General features: G+C 42.4%; 1 protein-coding gene across 2 annotated transcripts in view; it reads left to right on the top strand.

The window, feature by feature from the left end:
• The window catches only part of LOC133507494 (chemokine-like protein TAFA-1), a 182,326-nt gene that overhangs the window by 123,347 nt on the left and 37,470 nt on the right, over positions 1–21,509 (top strand). For both annotated transcript variants that reach the window (XM_061832574.1, XM_061832573.1), the window contains exon 3: positions 5,723–5,863. In XM_061832574.1, the coding sequence (XP_061688558.1) occupies positions 5,723–5,863 (141 nt within the window). The remainder of the gene's footprint in view (positions 1–5,722; positions 5,864–21,509) is intronic.

Consider the following 21,509-nt stretch of genomic DNA (forward strand, 5'->3'; position numbering starts at 1 on the left):
AATATATATTCATATTAGCTGCCAAGAGGAGGAACATGAAAAGTTGTTTTCTAGCACTGCCTGCAAGGTCCTCATTTGGAATACACTCAACAATGCTTTGTAGCATGTTTAAACATTATGCTAAGTGAACAGGGCGGAGTACTGTTGAAGTTCCAGCCAAGTCATTGAAAGATAAATTCTTATGAGGATCATAAAACATATATGCGGTGAGACAGCTGGCACCAAGGAATTCTCATGTCTTTTTCTTCCATTCTATCTATCTATCTATCTATCTATCTATCTATCTATCTATCTATCTATCTATCTATCTATCTATCTATCTATCTATCTATCTATCTATCTATCTATCTATCTATCTATCTATCTATCTATCTATCTATCTATCTATCTATACAGTATATATAAACTCATGTTTTCAGTCCCTCCACCTTTGAGCCCGAGTCCTCTTTCACCAGGTTTGGATTTTGAGGTTTCTGTGCAGGACCTTAGCTGCTCCCAGTATTGCGGTCATGTCAGATGTTGTTCCTGGCATCTGATGGAACTATCCTTCCACCCAGGGGGTTACTGCCACCAGTGCCCTGATCACTGCTGGACCACCACCCACACTTTTTCAAGTTTTTCCTTCCTTTGGTCCTTTGTACTTGTTTTCTTGTTTTTTTTCTCATTTCTGGTCTTTTTTATGTATGAATTGTATATTGAGACAGTGTTTGAGATGCACGTGGCATTACAAAACCCATTTAGGCAACAGACGACCCGGTTGATTGAAGCGGCGGCATTTGCTTGATTTGAGAAACAGAACCACAACTCAGCTTGCAGGTGGAAACATTTCATTTTCACTTGAATGCATTCCAATTAAGTTGTAAAAAAAAATGTTCTTGGGGGTTTCTGGTTTTCCTCACTGCTTTGTTTATTCCCTTGGCCATACACTATGTTAATATTTTGATGTGTGTGATAAAAGCTGTGAGGAAGCAAAGATGGTAGAAAAATGCTAGCTGAGAGCTCGTCTCTTGGCCACAGAACACAATGTTGATTCAGAAGGCACTTATTATTATTTCTTCTTTTTTTTGGCAACAATTTGAAAAGTGTATAAGCAATGCAATTGAGACAGAAGATGTTTATTGCTTGCTTAGTGATATTCTTTGCCACTGAAAGCGAGAAATATTCTGTATATTTTTGTGTTATTACTGAAATTGAAAGGTATGATCATCAGTTAGAGGTTAGGAAATGTTTGTCTAACACTCAAGAGATTTTGGATTCAAATCTTGGGCTTCCTTGTGTGGAGTTTAAAATACTGAGGGAAATAATTGAAATTGTGTCACTGACCATTACTAAGCAAGTGTTAACAGGCCATGTCCCCCTTTTGTAATTCTAGCATTTTTTTAGCCATCATCTCATTACACAACATATGGTTTTGTCATTTAAATGTTAGTCATCACGTTTATAATTTCCATCCATTTTCTATACTTATCCTCTTCAGGTTTGTGATGAGATGGAGCCTGGCACAGCTGCCTTTGGACAAACGGAATACACCAGTTTGACAATGCCAGTCAATTTCAAGGCATATGCAGTAGAGAAAGAAAGACAACAGTTCACATTCGCACTATCATGACACCATCAGTGACTTTTGTAATATTGTAAAAGGAGGCACGGTGGACGTGTTCACATGTGCCTCGGTTCTGAGGATCAGTATTCAAATCTGCTCTCTCCTATGTGGAGTTTGGATGTTCTCCCTATGTGGGTTTTTTCTCCTGGTACTCTAGTTTCCTCCCACATTTAAAAAACACACAGGGTAAGTCACCTGAAGACTCTAAAACTGTCCATAGGTGTAAATGCGAGTGTGAATGGTTGTTTGGTCATACAGTACGTGGCCTGTGATTAGCTGAAGATCAGTTAAGGATGTGAGCTCACCTGTGACCCTAGTGAGGATAAGCGGTTCATAAAATGGATGGGACGAGCATTTGGGTTACAGCTTTAAGTTGTTCCTGGATCGTTGCTGTTTCCATGTCAGTTTGTTGTGCTACAAATTTTCAACTCAGAGAATGTAAGATATAATGACTTGCCTGTCTTCTCCAGCCCCCCCTCCCCCCCACTTACACACACACACACACACACATTTACGACCCATTCTCATTACCCCCCACTTACACACATGCACACGCACACGGACGTACACACACACGCATATTTACAACCCTTTCTCATTAAAGGTTTTAATTGGCAGTTGGACTAAGCTGAAAACAATAAGGCATTGATCTCCTTAAACATAATCACCTCATCCAGTCACTCAATGGCTGCTGTCACTGTGGCCCATAGAGAAAAATGAGGAGTCCAACGGCAGCATCGATGCCCTTCACTTCCCCTCAGTAAAGTCTGGGGTGCACACCTACCCACTCCATCTTAGCAGGTTGCTTTAACCCCTTTCACTGTCTCACAGTCTCAGAGGACAGCATCCATCACAGCCCACACTCACGTGGTGACATCATAAACAGCGTACAGTTACCACTGAGCTGTGAGCATCCAAATAAACAATATTTCACATGAAACAACTGGATGGTGGGCCTTTGATTGCAAACTTTCTGAATTGGATTATATTGAGGGGCCATTTACAATGTTACTCTGCTATACAGTGAACATATTCCATAGTTGGAGGAAGACTGTTTCCCCATGAAACGGAATAGTTGTTAGCACATCTGCCTTGAGGTTGACAGTTTTGCCTCGGGCCTTCCTGTGCGTTGTGTACTTTCCAACTACATGGCTAACATGCATATGGACCCAAGTTTTTATCTTTGTGGCCTGCGAGTGAATTGTGACTAGTGCAGAATGTACCAGGTGCACTCCGCTATATTCCCTTGTGATATGTTCCAGCCCATTTAAGAGGATAATCTTTATTGTGGATGAAATTCAAGAAAGAAAAAGCATTTGAATGATCTATATCTGGGGTCACCAATATGGAGCCCGTCTGCTCACGACGACCATTTAAGGTGCCCGTTAGGCATCTTCTAAAAATAGCACAGGTCACAATTATTATCATTAATTGTGTTCTAAATTTTGAATCTGACTTGCTTACATTCATGGAATTTCTAAAAAAAATGTCATGTAATATAATGGAATTTTTTATTAGTAAAGTACTTACTTCGGAAGTTTGCTCCAAACATTTCAGGTAGCCTTCACACGATCGGTGCTGACGAAGTAGCCCCCAGGCTCAGAAAATTGGTGACCCATGATGTAAATATTGCCCAAAATATTATTTATACAAGACGATGTATCGTATTAAAAGCTAAGAAAAGTTTACAGGGCCAACCACCCTGGTAAATACTGTATCAAAATCAAGCAAATTTGTAATGGCAGAAATGTTTAATAGTTTTTATAGTCTAAATATATTGAATCTCCTTAGAATGCACAGCATGTAGTGACCGGTGAGAGTACCTCAAGTACACCAGTTACCCAAAACAACGCAGTAAACACACTAAAACCTTAATGTTTAGTAGCCGCTCTTAAGTAAAAAAATAAATAAAAAAATCAATGCTTTCTACTGCTTCTACCACCTGAGAATCCCCATAGTATGTGTGAAGTTGTGAAATTGACTAAAATGTGATTTTATTTATTTATTTATCTCAATGCCTCTTTATATCTTCAATTTTTTTTCTGTATGGATTCCACAGAATCCTTAAATTCTCCCACTGGTGTGTGTTTGTTTGCTGCTGAGATATTCAGGCACCTCCACCAATGAAAAAAACAAATATCTAAGATTAATCAAGGGACAACACATTTTAATGAACAAGAAATGTCCTTGTATGACATTTGCAGGTCAGCATGTGTCGGAAACAACGACAGAACTAATGTAAAGAGAATTTAATTGATGGGGGAATAAGGGATGTCTGTGGTCCATCGTCTACACGTGTGTGCATTACTAATCAGTAAAGCATGCCAAGAAAGTTACTCAAAAGAAGTGAGGTTTTGCAGTGCCTGTGATGCAATGGAAACTCCTCACTTACTCAGCTTCGAATGGAAAGCAAGTGCGCATGTCAGAGGGCCACCAGTAAAATATTCAACAAACCAACACACGGTAAGGTTTGGGGCTTTTACACACTCAAAGGAATTTTTTTCCCCCCTCCAACTTTTAGAGGCTGTGTTGTGCCTTGTCCTGTCGAGAAACCCCTAACAAGTGTTGAGAGAGGTGGATTAATAGTGCATGACAGAGCGGTCCGTCGGGACTGCAAATGTTTGCCTCTTAATCCAAGATTCAGTGGCCTTTGGTCTGACCACAACAGACATTGGTGGCAGTGAGAGAAAAAAACGCACCCAATTCGCAAAGTCTGCTTGAAGGACAGTTCTGTAATTTGTTTCAAACATTTGAAGAGACACTTTCAACTAAAGAAACACACACCGGTTATTGTCAGTGAGTGTAAATGGTTCTTTTTGTGTGCCCTGTAGAGCTCGCTGAGCAAGTAAAAGACACAAACACGATGGTTTCTGCCATTTGGTGGCTGTCCCCCAATGGTGTGTGCTCTCCACTCACTAGATATGAGAGGATACATGTAACATGCTGTTATTCTTCCCTCTTTTCTTCATCATCCTGGGATGGGTTCCACTTTAATTGTTGGACGCAGGTGTCTGTTGCAGTGCCTGTCAAGGAAAGATAAAGAGTTTTTCCCGGGGCGCGAGGAAAGGGGCGTGCAGTGATGAAGGGCCTCTCTCCTGCAGCTCCGCTGGCTGCATTAGCCCGTCGCTTTATAATTGTGTGAAGGGGGCACTTCCAATGGCTCCCTCATTACTCAATGGCATGGTCGCTACCTGGCAGGCAGATACACCTCATCCTTTCGTACTCTCTCACTGTCTCACTTATTCCAGGATCTCCCTTGCTTCCATTAGTCCCTCCCCATGGCCGATCCCCCATTATTGTTTTTTAGAGACAGTATTCCCATTGGCAGATACCCTCTTTTCTTATCCAACTTTATATTTATATATTTTATGTCTTCCTTTCTTATCCAGCGTACTATTGTATTGTCGGCAACTGAAAGATGTCACCTATGCCTTAGAGTTAATATTTCCGTGTTGTATAGCCTGTAAGTGAACCTCAGAGATCTTATTCATTCATGTCTTTTGACTCGCCAGTTGCAGAGAATTTTGAGACAAAATGTATTCACTGGGCATTGTATTAGTTCCACATGTGTAGATTAATTAAATTAAGTATTACAACTATGACCAAAATGCTCACATGTGATGGAGTTATCTTCGGGATATGTGGAGTGTCGCCTTACTCGGCCTGCTGTTGGTTTTGTGGTTTGTGTATGGGACTTGGAGGAGGCACATGTGGGTAAAAATTCAAAAACAAGATATCTACATCAGATTTTTCTTTTTAGTGTTTTCCCTGTCTGCTTGATGTGGTGTATTTAACATTTTAGCCATCTCATTAATTCTGAAGAAATATTGCCCCTACTTCTAAATATGAAGTGGTGTAATTTCGCAACAACCCTCCAAACTAATGCTTGGTTTTAATGACACATAGCGTCAGAAAATGAAAAGATGACATCATTAAAAGAATTTGAGAACTTGCAGCATGTGACAGATGACATGAATTCAGCACGTTTGGTGAAGCCTTTTTTTATTCAGACCACACTTGTGCTGCAGATGCATTTGTTTGTTATTTGTAGCATGTTTCTTTACATGTAGACAAACCACACAATGCATGATCGTGTATTTCTTGTCCATTTGTCCACAGAGGGAGGCACGTGTGAGGTGATTGCAGCCCATCGATGCTGCAACAAGAATCGCATAGAGGAACGCTCTCAGACCGTGAAGTGCTCCTGTTTACCAGGCAAAGTGGCAGGGACAACACGCAACAAACCCTCCTGTGTGGATGGTGAGGAAATACCTGATTAAACATTCTATTAAATCACAGGTCATAAATGAGGTTTTTGTTAAAAAAAAAAAACATTATCATACAGAGCTGCATGGTGGATTTAATACTAAAATAAAAGATGTGAATGTCATAGAGATTATTGATTAATTAACCCAGTACATAAGTATTATTTTCTGTACTAATAATACAAATGCATTCAAGCATTATGCAGGCAGTGGTTCTGTGCTTCTGGGCATCAAGTGGTTGATCCAAAGTTTGTGAACACCTGAGCAATGAGCATGTTGCAGATCACATTGCCCACGGCAGAGCAGGCTGATGGAAATGAATAACTAATAAACAAGTCAGGGAAGCTCCAGGCTAGTGCACCTGAATTACGTCAGCTGAGGAAAACAATCAGGCTCAGGTACCTTTTGGGGGGAAGCAGGCAGGAAGACTACTTCAAACCTACTCAGACAGAACTGTGATGGCCTCCTTATGCCACAAAAGCTAATTTATTGCCATTCAGTCTCAATCATTTCACCTCAGGAGATCAAAGTTTTCACCCTTTATGAAAAATGATGCAAAAAACATAATCCTTATTAATCGGACTGTTACATAAGGGGCCAGACAGGCACTGGATGGACTCCACAGGGCTGGTTATCCATCTAACAGTAAAGCTGATCAAGGAATATGAATTAACCATGAGACGAGGCTAACGCACACAGAACGACTTCTGGGCTGATGAAATGAGATGTTCTGATTTGTAGGTGGAAATATTTGCTGGAAAATTTTCCTTTTTTGTTATTTGTTGCAAATCTAAATTCTCTTCAATACAGTATACCATAAAAATTGATTACGCAATGCTTTCTCGTCACCTGACTAAGATGATCTTTGACAAGTTTTCCTTCTAATTTTTAATGACATAATGAAAGACAATTTGACTGCTGAAAGTGAAATCAGCACTCTCTACAAATAAGAACTAAAACCACATTGCAAGTCTCATCCTGACAATCACCTGTCATGATCACTAGCAGTATTGGAGCTTTGACAATGTAATTATGAAATCTGGCTGGGGACAATTTTTCTCAAAAGATGAATCAGTGTCCAAAGTCGGCTGGACGAGGCTCCAGCACACCCACGATCATAATGAGGATAAGCAATAGGCTACAAACATTGGATGAATGGATGAAGATGAATCAGCTAAAAGACTGCAATTAGTATACTGCAAGCATACTCTAAGTCAACCTTTTCAACATCCATAGTCACATTTTTTTTTTCAAGTAGCTCCTCGAAATTGCTGTTCATTTTCTGTAAAAATGTGTGATCAAAGCGGCACAGTGAGTTAGCCCATCCGCCTCACAGTTCTCAGCACCCGAGTTCAAATCCAGCCTTGCCTTTGTGTAGTTTGCATATTTTGCCTGTGCCCACACGGGTTTTCTCTGGGTATTGTGGTTTCCTTCCACATTCCAAAACCATGCGTGGTAGGTCAGTTGCAGACCCTAAATTACCCGTAGGTGAGAAGGTGATTGTGATTTATACATACATATATATATTACCTATTTGGACTAGCTGCAAAGTAACATGAGTAAAAAGAAATGAAGAGTTCAGACACAAAAGCAGATATATCCATTTTTGTTGTTTCTGTGGATTCGTTGATTTGTGTATATATATATATATACATATACATATATTTGTGTGTGTGTGTGTGTGTGTGTGTGTGTGGTGTGTGTGTGTGTGTGCCCTGCGATTGGCTGGTGACCTGTTCAGGGTGTACCCCAACTATCCCCCAGCTATAACCTGGATAGGCTCCAACACAGCCCTGACCCTAGTGGGGATAAGCAGTGCGGAAAATTAATAAATTAATCTCCCATCAAGTTTTAGTTCACACACACGTGTGCACATGCACACGCAGGTCATGCTTTTCTCAATTTACGCCATGTGAGGCTATCAAGTGATAATTTACATAGAACGAGGCGTCCCACGGCCACACTCGAGGAGCTGTATGGATGTTCATTGTAGGCTACATCTGCAGCAAAATGAATTGGATATGGTTATGCAAAATGCATTCAATATGTGGTGGATGAGTGAAGAGAGATAACGGCTAACTAGCAGCAAACTGTCTGGGCAAGTGAAGACAGCATGACTTTACCCATTTTATGGCACGAAGAGTGCCTGAAATCAGACAACTGCCATAATGGGGTGAGGGATCCTAGGTAAAGTAAGCAATTCTAAGCTAAAAAGAAAGTATTTTGTGAGAAGCAGTTGTCAAAACTGTTCTTGCCAAAATATGTCAGTGACAGCCTAGTCTCTTTCTGCTGTTGTGACAAAATCTGGCACCACCCCAACAAAAAAAATAAATAAAACAAAACAAAAATGTGACCAAGACATAATCAGGTACAGTTTAGTTTTCAAATTATGAAGTTGCATTTTTATTTTGTTCGACATGGACATATATGTCCTTATTCCGGAATTCTTCATGGAGTATCGGGTCGATTGGATTGGCTATTTATTTGTTATGGTCTGTAGCAAATGATAAGTAAAACTCCAAGTTAAAGCCTTACAAGTTTGGAATGCACAGTACACGCATTTAACTTTTGTGCAGTATCTCCCTGTGCCCTCTGACTGACTGGTGACCAGTCAAGGGTGTCACCTCGAAAAGGGTCATTCTCTCCGTTAACAGGATAAGGAATACTGATAAGGGTTAATAGTCTCCACTGCAGGGATATCCAACTCATTTTCATCTTGGGCCATATCATAGTAATGTTTTCTCCTCGGGCCAGGCAGGCGCTACCACTTTGAAATTCATATAAATGTACTGTATAACCATCTCATCATATTAATACTTCTATACAATGCCACCGCCTTTCATTTTTATACATACAGTCTTGTTAACAACAAACTGGATTTGAAATCATTAGGTGAAAAACGGCAGCATGCATATATTAAATCATACAGTGATTGTTTGGTTTATGACAGTAGCTCAGTCTGTAAGGACATGGGCTTATGCATCAGAGGACACAGGGTTGACTCCCACTATGGAAAAACAATGTAAAAACGGTAACTAATTTTCTTCCTGGTTCATAACAAGTCATCCTTGTGTAAGACATTATGCCATCTTCCTTCTTTTACAATGAATTCTCACATGACTTCATCCGGGTGATTTAGTTCAGAGTTGTGTGTGGAGCGAATATATTGGAGTGTGACTTCAATTTCCTCTTGAGGGACTAGAATGGGTGTAAAAATAAGATGCAAGAAATAATAATAACAGTAAAGGAGTCACCGGTGGTGTAGTGGTACACATGCCTGGGCAGCCTGGGATCGATTCTTGCTCAGTGATGGTGTCGATACGTACCCTGGCACTGACTGGCAACCAGTTCAGGGTATAGTCCGCCTTTCGCCCGATGTTTGGGACAATCGGGTCCAACACTCCTGTGATCCTTGTGAGATCAAGCAGCTCGGAAATCTATGCATGGACAATAATAATACAAGTTAAGAAGGAATTTGATGGAAAAAACCTGCTCAGCTGAAGAAAAATTGCAATTTTGGTACCTATTGTCTTCCAAAATGAAGAGGACAAATCGACTTAGCAAGATTTGTCTCAGAGAGTCAAACAAAATGGTATCTGACACCCCTGGTCTACAGTGATTGAGTCTGTGAGCTGTGCATTCTGAGCAGAGTTGAGCACGTTTGCAATAGTGGGAATTTATTGTGCTGGAGCAAGGTGTGTGGCAGCATGACAGCAGACAGCCTTTGATGTCACTGTTGCACAATTAGCGGATAAAAAAATACATTTTGTTTAAGCTACCTGGCAAAAACTTCACTTGAAAAGACAGCAGCTGAATGGTTGGAAGACAGTTGATCACAACTGTGTAAAATGGTGTAAATGGTCCCACTCTGTAGGTCTTTGGCATTCAGTGGAAGATGATGAAAACAGCACAGTGCTTATTTTGTCATTTCACTCTCATGGGCACGACCATGCTGTGCGAAAGCTCTTCACAGATTCATGCAGGTAAACAAACGGATGCGCCAGTTACCCCAGATGTACATCATAGCAGTTTATTGTGAATATTATTTTGCAAAAAATGTACCGTCACAATGACATTTTTAAATACAAAAATGACTCAAGAGGCGTTCCTAAGATCACTGAGCATAGGAATGTGTGACTACATTTTGCAGAGTGAGGGAATTTTTTTCACAGCGTCATGAAGAAAGTTTCGAGTAGGAATTGGGTCAAATCAGACGAATCAAATAATACCTGAAGAAGATCCAGGCACAGAAGCAGAAGCTATTGTTAACAGTTAATGCCTCAGTGGGTTTGGGTCCCCTGGCCAGAAATCTTCAGAGTCAGTGAATCGATTAACAAGCACTTAAGGGTCTAGTGGTGATAAAAATGAAAAAGACAAGCCACTGAACAGCAACACAGCAAAATTGACCAGAAATGTACCACAAATAAGATGACCTTGCATTCTTATAAAGACAATATGTTTATTTAGATTACTCACATTCCACTAAAATCATTTTCACCAACTTTATTTGGTGCTAAAACCACATGACATATAAATATTACTAGTGAGGATAAGTGGTACAGAAAATAAACAGCTGGATAGATAGTCACACATACTGTAGTAAAAACACCTAAAAACACCTTCCGGTCTTGATCAGTGGCAGACAGCTATTTTTTTTGCATTCAGACTTGTTGGAGTGAGTGGACTGCCCCAGACCTTCTCGCCAACTCATCACCCTGCTGGGGGCCACCTGGTGCCACAGGACCATACCCAGTTTACACGCTCAAACAGATTAGCAATCTTAGAAAAATGAATTGCTATTATATAAAAAGTGTCTGTTTTTAATTGTCATTTGTTTAGGACAAACAAACCCAGCCTAGAGGAAATTGTTTGTCTTTATCTTTCGCCAAATTTGTAATTTGGCTGATGGGCTGCTTTATCGCTTATTAGCATCTAAATCCAACATCAAAGAACACGGTGAACATAAATCCCATTGTTGTGTGTGTGTTGTTTGCACCCAAGTATTATAGGCTGATTGCGCAAATGCTAAAAATCAAGCAATAAATTACTCAAGTTGCCAAGTGCTCTACTTAAAGTTTTTGCTGGGCATGCTTTTGACCCTGAGGTCAGCAATCATACCTTAGAACTGGACCCATTGTTCTCTCCTTTACAGCGCTGCTGTTGGAATAGCACAGGTGACCAGGAAGTTAGTTTTGGTATTTTAGCAGGAATTTAATCCCACCAATATGGCAGAATTTTACTTCAAATGTATACATTTTTAACAATAGCCACAAATTTATGACCAATGACTTCCTTGCTATAAATGTCTATGACATTGGCATTTGTCCATGTAGCCATCCATTTTCTGTATCCCTTATGGCCCCGTCACACCATGACGTTCTGGCTAGCATCCTATAGCGTTTGAGGAAACGTTGGTAGTCGCCCATGGTCGCCGGGATAGCCCCAGAGTAGGGTTGTTTCCACGCCAGTGAACGTCAATGATCGCTGGGAATCGGCGGAGACCGCCAGTCGGGAAAAAAAGTTTTGAACATGCACAAAAGTTCTCATCGAGACCAGCGTTCATCAACGTTTAATTTTAAATGCTGCAGAACGTTCAAGAACAGTCGCGGAACGTTTTAGTAAGGTTCGCCGAGCGTTGCACGCGTTTGCCTATCGTTAGTCAGTCGTAATTCTAGCTTTACTTGGTTGTTACTTAATCGTTTGCTTTGGAGTGAACGACTCACTGGCAACCTGTCAACGCCCACTGAACAATCATTGAACGTAATTCGAGTGTTTCCCGAACTTCCATGCATATGGGTATATAAACCGATGCTTTGTAAAAAGCAAGGTCCATTTAATATTAAGCTACAGTAGAGAACACCTACTATGAAAGATCAAGAAAGCAGCAGTTCGTTTTTGTGGAAAAACTCAACCAGACTATCCTCAACAGCCCGGTCCAGGATCCTGCAATCCTTTCTCTGCTTCTTTTGTCTCTTTGTCGGACCGTCCTCACTGGGGTTTGCAAGGTGTTTAGAGTCCCCAGGGGGTGTCACATGGTGCGTGACTTCGCGGACTTGCTCTTCCTCCTGCTGTTGTTTTTCCTCTAAACACATTGCTCATGATGAAAGAGGCTTAGCTTTCTTACTAGCAGCGCTAGTTGCTGAAGTCCGCGCCCGAACTTTATTTCTTCTCGGCGGCATGATGCTCACTGTTCTAACTCACGACAACAGCTGAAGTGACTATGAACTTTCCAACGTTTTAGTGCCGGTTCCACTGTAAAAATTCCACGCCAGCAAAACGCTTTTCTGTCGTTATTCACCCATTGGTCACACGCTCAACACACTCGTCTTACGTTGACAAGTCGCTCGTCGCGCCCCAATGACGTGTTTGCACACGCTAATGGTTTCTAGGGGTATCTTATTTGGTCACTGTTACACGCTTTTCGTTCATTAGACACTTTTCGTGCGATAGACATACTTTGAGTCATGCATTAGACACACGTTAATCACACGCCACACGTGTCATCCGCGTTTGAGAACACTGAAAAATAGAACGATTGAAATGTTCAGAGGACGTTGACCAGAACGTCATGGTGTGATGGAGCCTTTATGCTTACAAAGGTAGCAGGTGTGTTTAAGACTATCCCAGCTGACTTCGGCCAAGATATGAGGTACACCCCAGATTGGTCGCCAGGCGACCGCAGAGCAAAGAAAGACATCCATCCATTCACATCTATGGGCAATTTTGAGTCTTCAAATAACCTAACATGCATGTTTTTGGAATATGGGAGGAAAACAGAGTACACGCAGAAAAACCCACACAAGCATAGGGAGAACATGTTAAAGCCACCGAGGAAGCCGGTGACCATATTCGAACCCATGACCTCTGAACTGTCGCTGGATGCATACATACATTATTCCAAAAATTTGAAAAATCAGGTTCTGTACATTTTTTTATGGTGAGTAGCTGGATTGATTGCAGAAGAATGTTTGGGAATATTGATGGTTGAATATATTAGTGCATCTCTTAATGTTTATCTCTATCTTTATCCAAAAAGAATAATTGTACATACAAGTATAATATTTGTACCCTCTCAGTCACATTATTATTGATGGATCTTTCATTTGTCCAAATTTAGATTGACACTGCCCCTCAGTCCATCTTTTGAAAACATAAAATGACGCCCGTCAAAGTATTTTTGTTTCTTTTAGTGTTTTACTTCAGTGATATTCTGGTTATGTTTGTCATTAATGCAGGGTTGTCCATACATTTCATATATACTTTTATATAGTGTTTATAGAGTGGTGAAGGAAAGTATTGCAACCCCTTTAAACTTTTCCTAATTTGTGATATGGCATCCATTTGCTAAGATTCAACTCAGGTGGTGTCCATTTCTTCTGGCCATACTTAAGATGGTTCTAGACCTTCAATTGAGTCCAGTTCTTTTTAATTATACTGATTGGACTTCATTAGGAAAGTACCACACCTGTCTATACAAGACCTTCTAGGTCACAGTGCATGTCAGCCCAAATGAGAATCAGGAGTTCAAAGGAACTGTCTGAAGAGCTTAGAGACAGAATTGTGAGAAAGGTACAGATGTGGCCAAGGCTAATAAATAAATAAAAAATATGTTTTGGTTCCTAAAAGCACACTGGCCTCCATAAACCTTAAATGGAAAACTTTATGGATGACCAGAACCATTACTAGAGCTGGCCGTCCGTCAAACTGAGCAATTGGGAGAGAGGAGCCTTGGTGAGGTAACAAAAGAAAACCCCAAAGATAACTGTGGCTGAGCGCTTGAGATGGAGTCAGGAGATGTGAGAAAGTTCTACAAAGTCAACCATCACTGCAGCTCTTCAACAGTCGGTTTTATTGGCAGAGTGGGACCGGCCGAACCCTCTCCTCAGTACAAAACACGAGAAAGCCCACATCAAATTTGTTATAAAAACAAACCAACAACAACAACAAAAAAACACCTGAAGGACTCCAAGATTGTGAAAAATAAGACTCCCTGCTCTGATGAAACCAAGATGGAACTTTTTGGCCTTAATTCTAGCCATTATGTGTGGAGAATACCAGCTACTGCTCATCACCCGTCCTATTTAGTCCCAACAGTGAAGCGGTGGGAGGAACATGCTGGGGGTGTGTAAATCTACAAAATTTTCAACAGTTCCACTTTTTTTTCTGTCCACACGTGGTGCTGTGTGTACATTAATGAGGGCCGCAATATCGATTTTATTCTTTTTAAATTATAATTTTGGTTTTCCAGTTTGCCTTTCCACAATTCTATCCAGAAACTGTTTTTTTTTCCATTTGTTTGTGGATGCATTTTTTTAATCCACAACTAATTCAATATGTAAATGAATTTTCAACTTAATAATTACGTGATACACAGCAAGATCCCAGCACTAATACTGTATTGAGGATGGTAAGGGGATGGGCTGGCAAAGCCTACTCACATTCGGCTTTGTTTTTTAGGCCAAGATAAATAGTTGCTATATAGCAATATAAATTATAATATATTATAATTATTGGCTGAAATAAGTAAATAAATAAAATGAAATAAAATAAATATGAAATATAACAGAGTGAAAATCTAAGGGGATCTGTATATTTTCTGTTCCCAAATCACAACCATTAAAACATACAGCATGTGACAAATTTTTCACATCCCTGGTACCCTAAAAAGAAGCATTTGAAGAATTTATTACTATTATTAGTCGTAGTTGTTGTAGTTGTTCTAATAGCAGCAAGTAGTAGAAGTAGTATTAGATTGTAGTATAGTAGTTGGGAAAGTAGGGGGAACTGAAAAATTGTTAAGCGGGGGAAGGGTGGTCTGGACCCCCTCACTCCACATCTTGATGCTGCACCCCCAGTTTGAAAACCACAGATCTAATGCATCTTTTGATGGATCTGGAAAATAGAGGAATAAAAGAAAAGCAAAAACAAAACAATTTAATCAAAACATCAGAAGCAAAATGTCAGTTCCGAAAAGCACAAAAAGTGATATCCCAAAAATTAAAAGCAATGATGCAATAATGAGTTAATCATTTTCACTGAAATTTCACAAGTTTCTCATCTGCAGTATTTTTTTACATCCTCACTATAACGTTCCCAAGGGACCAATTGCATGAATTCTGGTGATTTTGAAAATATATATATATAAAATATGATCAGTCAACTGCCATTACAGATTACAGATTCAGATTCGGTCTATGACATTTGGCTCTGCGGCAGCGTCACTCAGCATTCACGCACAATTTCTTACGGAATTGCAATTTCTTATTTCAATTGCTATTGAAGCTTTTTGGCTGAAGATACAGAGATTTGGCGACGGCGTGTTGGGGAGGCGTCACGCTCAGTAGGGGTCTGCTGTCAGATTAGCCCTGTAGTGGGAATTGATTATTAGCTTTGACAAGGAGAACTATGTCCCAGTTATGTCACAGTCAACGAGGCTCTTAGTGAAGAACATCCCTTTTAACAAGTCAGACGCTCATGTCTCTGCAGCGTCGCTCATCGCTGCACTTATCCCAGTCTATGTGAAATGTAACCCCCCAGCCATAGTTAGGACACCCCCAAAAAGGTAAAAATTGTACACACACATAGACATTAATCTCTACCAGAGGCTGGCTGATGCTACCTACCAATGTTGTCATTGTAGCTGCTGTAGCAGTAAATTCTCAACAAGAGGAACATGCAGATGCCTGCTCATCTCTGATCACTGATGGGGAATGAACCCTTCTGTTCTGCCGCGGGTGCATATAGGCAAGCATGACAGGTTGTCATGGTACATTTAAGATTCATCCAGGGGGGAGATACACATGGATGGTAAGTGAAAGAAGGGAAGAGAAATGTTACATTGCTGGTGAAGCAGATGGTCAACTGTTTACTTGTACTACACTAAAATGTGTAGGACCAGGTCCAAATTAATTTGGTTTTATTTCATCCAGCATGCGTCACAATCATCTCTTTGAAAAATTGTACCCCAGCACGTTTTAAAAGCTTGAAAGGATATAGTGCACGTTTTCAGTTATGAAAGTTCCAAAATAATGGGACTAATAACCAAAAGAAAAGAACTGAAAGTCACATCATCCAGGCTTGAGCCAAGCCTGCTGCACATTAATCCATCCATTTTCTTAGCTACTTATCCTCACAAGCGTCATGGGGAATGCTGGAGCCTATCCCAGCTGTCAATGGGGAGGAGGTGGGGTACACTCTGAATTGGATCGCAGGGCATATAGAGACAAACAGCCACACTCACAATCACACCAAGGGGCAATTCAGAGTGTCCAATTAATGTTGCATGGTTTTGTGATGTGGGAGGAAACTGGAGTGCCCGGAGAAACCCCACACTGGCAAGGGCAGAACATGAACAGAACAACTCCACACAGGGCGTTGGGGATTGAACCCGGGACCTCAGAACTGTGAGGCCAACGCTTTCCAGCTGAGCCAGTGCCTGCTGTACATATTATATATTATTCACATATGAAATGAACACAATGAATCCATAATGGGTTTCAAATGGAAACATTAGCATTATTTTTTTTCTGATAAACACACATCCGCACACACAGGCATATACAATATTGGAAAAGTGGGACAAACACTGAGTCCGTCTGGGTCGGGAAAGAGGCTTGTGCATTTTGAGGAGTAGGGGATAGCCAATTTGAGCTTTTGCAACATGAGATATGATTTGAGAAACACAAAAACAAGACTAGGTCCTAGAGTATGTGTAATGAAGGAATAAAAATAATGGCATAACCACACACGCGAAAAAGAGATTTATAGTTCATTCATATCCATGAGCACACTACACATATGAACACATTTTCCACAAATCTCTTGTGTGAAGCACACACTCCTTTCTCCTTTATCCGCAACCTTGAGCCTCACTCTTTGTGCATGTTACTTCCTCCTACTGGAGATCTTATCGAGGAGTCGAGCAGATCATCCAAGGAGCAAGCAGGGGCTAAAAAAAATGAGAAAAATTAGACGGGTCTTTGACGTCCTCATTTGATCGTCACTTAACAAACATCACACATGATCACAAATGAATTGTCTTTAAGTTATTTCAAACACAACGCGTCCATTTTATGTTCTACTTCAAGTGGAACGATCAACACCATTACTCTACACAATTATTTATGCTGGCCTAACAAGCAAAGCCGAATGTGAGTGGGATTTGCCAAGCCCAACCCCACATCAACCTCAATACAGTATCAGTGCTAGGATCTTGCTGTGTATCATATAATTTATGAGGTGAAAATACATTTACATATTGAAATAGTTGGAGATTTAAAAAATATATGCACATACAAATAAAAAAAATGTTTCTGAATAGAATTGTGGAATGCAAAACTGGAAAACCAAAACGTTTTTTTCCCAGAATTTACCGGAGTAATTGTTGCCTTGAAATTATTTTGGCTTCCTTCTGGCAGAGAGAGCAAATTTCTTAATCTGCCCCATGTGCAGGACACCCATGGTACATTTGTCATTAATACTGGGCCTTTGCACGTTTAATTCTGAATGAATCCCATTGATTAAAGAGAGAGCAAGAGAGAGAGAGAGAGAGAGAGAGAGTCAGAGAGACATCTTAAAATCTTCATTTTGCAGTGATTAATTTAAAGGAAGTCAACCATGCTCTCCACAGCATACCTCGTTAAAAGACATTAACTATTCATTAAACCCATGGTCACGTATTCCCTTTTTGAAACAGACAGAAATCTATTCCCCTCGTCACACATCAGATGTTCAAACATCCTGCGACCTGTCAAGGAGGAATGCGTGATGGACTTCTATCCGTCAGAGCTTTCTCACCATTGATCTGACAGATTCACTTGTAAAAGGTTCACATCAGTTCATGTTTATCGATTCAAGCACCATGCTCACTTGTTTGTCCAACAAAGCAGCTTGCAACTAACATTTTGAATCAAACACTCACTCAGTTGTTTGTATTTTGCATCTGTGTATTTCGAGCCCATTTATCATGTTTGTACACTACTTTGTCAAGATGTATTCATGCCCGATTCAGACAGATCCTGACAGCCATGGTGAGTTAAGAGATTATTTTGATTCTGGTTTTCAGAGGTTTCCTAGAAGCATAACAGATTGGAAGAGGGTCAGGTACAGAGGAAGCATGGACTTGGTAAGATATTGAAAGTAAATTGAATAAAAATGAATCAAAAGGGCAGCAAGGTGACAGAGCTGTAAAGCGATACCGGACCCGCCTTTGTGGAGTTTGCATGTTCTCCCCGTGCCTGCGTGGGTTATCTCCAGCCACTCCGGTTTCCTCCCACATCCCAAAAACACGCAACATTAATTGGAAACTCTGCCCCTTGGTGTGATTGGGTTAGTGGCTGTTTGTCTTGATGTTCCCTCCGATTGGCTGGCAACCAGTTCAGAATGTACCCTGCCTCCTGCCCGTTGACAGCTGGGATAGGCTCCATTACTCCCGTGACCCTTGTGAGGATAAGCAGCGGTGAAAAAGGATGGATGGATGGATTATGAAGACCATTCCAACTTTGTAAAATTATCACTAAATAAGACAATATTTAATGAGATGAGCAATTAAATTTCAAATTGCAAACAAGTATGAGTTATTTAAAATGGCTAATGAAAATGTTTCTTTCCCTTTGGACGGATAACAGTGACTTCACACTAAAATAATTCAGTGAAATGCCATCTTTTTTTAGTAGTGCTTTGACAAATGCTGATTGTGTAAATGCTACTCTAACCCCCATAATAGGAGCCTGATTACAGATTTCAATTAAGATACTCCTAATCGGTACAGAAAAAGGATGGATGGATGAATAAAATATCTACTTTCCAAGGCAGTGTTGGATTTTAGACTGGCAGGTCATGGCCCCCCACAACACAACATTAATTGTGAGTCTGCATTTTATAATTCTTAGTTCAATAGCTGCTTGTAAATTCATTATGAAAATGTAACATTGAATTTAATATACTCTGCATGCATGTATGTGCCGTATCATCTTGTCAACTGGTTCCGCGCCATTTTGTAAGATGAATGCAAAAATATTATCGAGTGCATTAAAGTGAATGCAATAGTTATTGTCACGACCGGGGCTTGAGGGCGGACCCAAATGCACGAGTCCAGAGGCAAGCAGGTAGAGTCCAGAAAGCCTTTATTCGGTCCGTGGTCAATGATCAGTGAGTCAGTGAGATAAAGCAACAGTATCAGAAGTGGCAGACTTAGTATGATGGTCAGGGAACAGGCGAGGGTCGGTACACGGGAGTGCGGGAACGAGGGATGGGAAACAACGATCTGGCGGAGGACTAGTTGTCCCCCGTGTCCTATAAGTACTGGGTGTAATCAGCCGAAACAGGGTGCAGGTGTGTGTCGACTAATTGGCTGACCACGCCCAGCCCGGGGAGGATGCCAGGAGCATGACTGTACCCCCCCCCCCCCCAACGGCCGGCTCCTGACGGCCGCGTAGAAAGGGAGGGGTCCGCAATGAAGCGCAAGGGGATCCAAGAGCGCTCCTCCGGTCCGTATCCCTCCCTATCCACCAGGTAGTGGAACCCCCTTCCTCTGCGGCGGGAAGACAGCAACTGGCGCACTGTGTACACCGGGCCGCCATTCACCATGCGGAGGGGCGGGAGGGGGGTTTGGCCGGAGGAACCAGCAGCGAAGGACGCTCCGGGCGTAGTCTTCCAACGTGGAACGTAGGGTGCACCCTCATCGACCTGGGTAGTCTAAGTGATACAGCGACAGGGTTAATGATTTTGGTGATCGGGAAGGGACCAACGAACCTGGGAGCAAGTTTGCAGGATTCCATCCGCAGCGGAAGATCCTTAGTGGAGAGCCACACTCGCTGTCCCACCCTGAGTTCTGGTGTGGCTCTCCTCTTGCGGTCTGCTCCGGACTTGTAGATATTGCCCATGCGCAGCAGCGTCCTCCAGGCTGCCTCCCAGGTCCGTTTGCAGCGCCGTACCACCGCCAGGGCCGACGGTACCGCGGAGTCTGCAGCCAATGAGGGAAACAGAGAGGGAGGATAGCCGTGCACAACGTGGAGTGGAGCCATACCTGTTGAGGTGGAGGGTAGGGAGTTGTGGGCGTACTCAACCCATTTGAGATGCTGGCTCCACGTGCTCTGGTCCCTAGATGCTAAGCATCAAAGTCCGGTCTCTAATTCCTGATTTACCCTCTCTGTTTGGCCGCTAGACTCTGGATGATGGCCTGAAGTTAGACTGGCCGAAGCGCCGATGAGGTTGCAGAATTCCTTCCAGAAGCGGGTGCTGAATTGCAGACCTCTGTCCGAGACGACGTCCCGGGGGAACCCGTGGTAACGGATGACCTCGTCCAACACCAGCTGGGCTGTCTGCTTGGCTGAGGGGATCTTCGAAAGTGGACCATCTTGGAGAATCGATCCACCACCGACAGCACAACCGTGTTAAACTGAGAGGGCAGCAGGCCGGCGATGAAGTCCAACGCCATGTGTGACCACGGGCGGAAAGGGATGGACAGAGGCCCCAACTCACCCACCGGTCCTCTTATTAACCGCACACACCCGGCAGGCAGTGACGAATTCCGCCACGTCTTTTCTGAGGTTGGGCCACCAGAATCTCTGTTCGACCACTGCCATACCCGGGTGGCAGACCGTTTTGTTGGTATGGGCCCAGTTGATGACGTCTCCCCCAGAGATGCAACGACGAAAAAGCGGTCCGACGGACAATCCGCGGGTGGCGGGGTCTCTCCCAGAGCCTCCTTCACCCACGACTCGACCGCCCAGGTCAAGCCGGACACGGAGCACGTCTCTGGCAGGATAGGAGCAGCCTCTGATTCTGTGCGCTCCCCCTTGTGGTACCGTGAGAGTGTGTCCGGCTTGTCGTTCTTGGAGCCTGGGTGGAAGGACAGAGTAAAGTGGAAGCGGGTGAAGAACAGGGCCCACCTGGCCTGGCGGGCATTCAACTGCTCCGCGGTCTTCAGGTACTTGTGGTCAGTGAAGACCACAAACGGCACTTGCGAGCCCGCCAGCCAGTGCCGCCACTCCACCAACGCAGAGTGAGTGCAGAGGAGCGGCCACGGAGCTGAAGTTCCTTTATGAACTTCCTGTAGAAATTAGTGAATCCTAAGAACATCTGTACGTCCTTCCTGCTGGTGGGGGCAGGCCAATGCAGCACCGCATCGACCTTCCCGGGGTCCATACGTATCTCCCCCTCTGCCAGGACAAAACCCAGGAAGGACACGGATGCTCGGTGGAACTCACACTTGTCCATATTTACGAACAGCTGGTGCTGCAACAGACGCCGGAGCACCTCTCTGACCTGTTGGATGTGAGAGGTCAGGTCTGCTGAAACGACAAGAATATCATCAAGGTATACAAATAGTCTTATTCAGGAACTCCCGAAGCACGTCATTAATGAAGTTTTGGAAGACGGCCGGGGCATTGGTCAGGCCGAAGGGCATCACGAGATACTCGTAATGCCCCGTAGGAGTGTTGAAAGCCGTCTTCCATTCGTCGCCCTCCCGGATCCGCACCAGATGATACGCGCTGCGCAAGTCCAGTTTGGTGAAGATCAGGGCTCCTTGGAGGAGTTCAAAAGCCGTAGCGATTAAGGGTAAGGGATACCTGTTCTTGACCGTGATGTCATTCAATCCTCGGTAGTCAATGCAGGGTTGCAAAGTGGAATCTTTTTAA

Source organism: Syngnathoides biaculeatus, chromosome 10 (assembly GCF_019802595.1).
Source record: "Syngnathoides biaculeatus isolate LvHL_M chromosome 10, ASM1980259v1, whole genome shotgun sequence".
Classification (NCBI taxonomy): domain Eukaryota; kingdom Metazoa; phylum Chordata; class Actinopteri; order Syngnathiformes; family Syngnathidae; genus Syngnathoides; species Syngnathoides biaculeatus.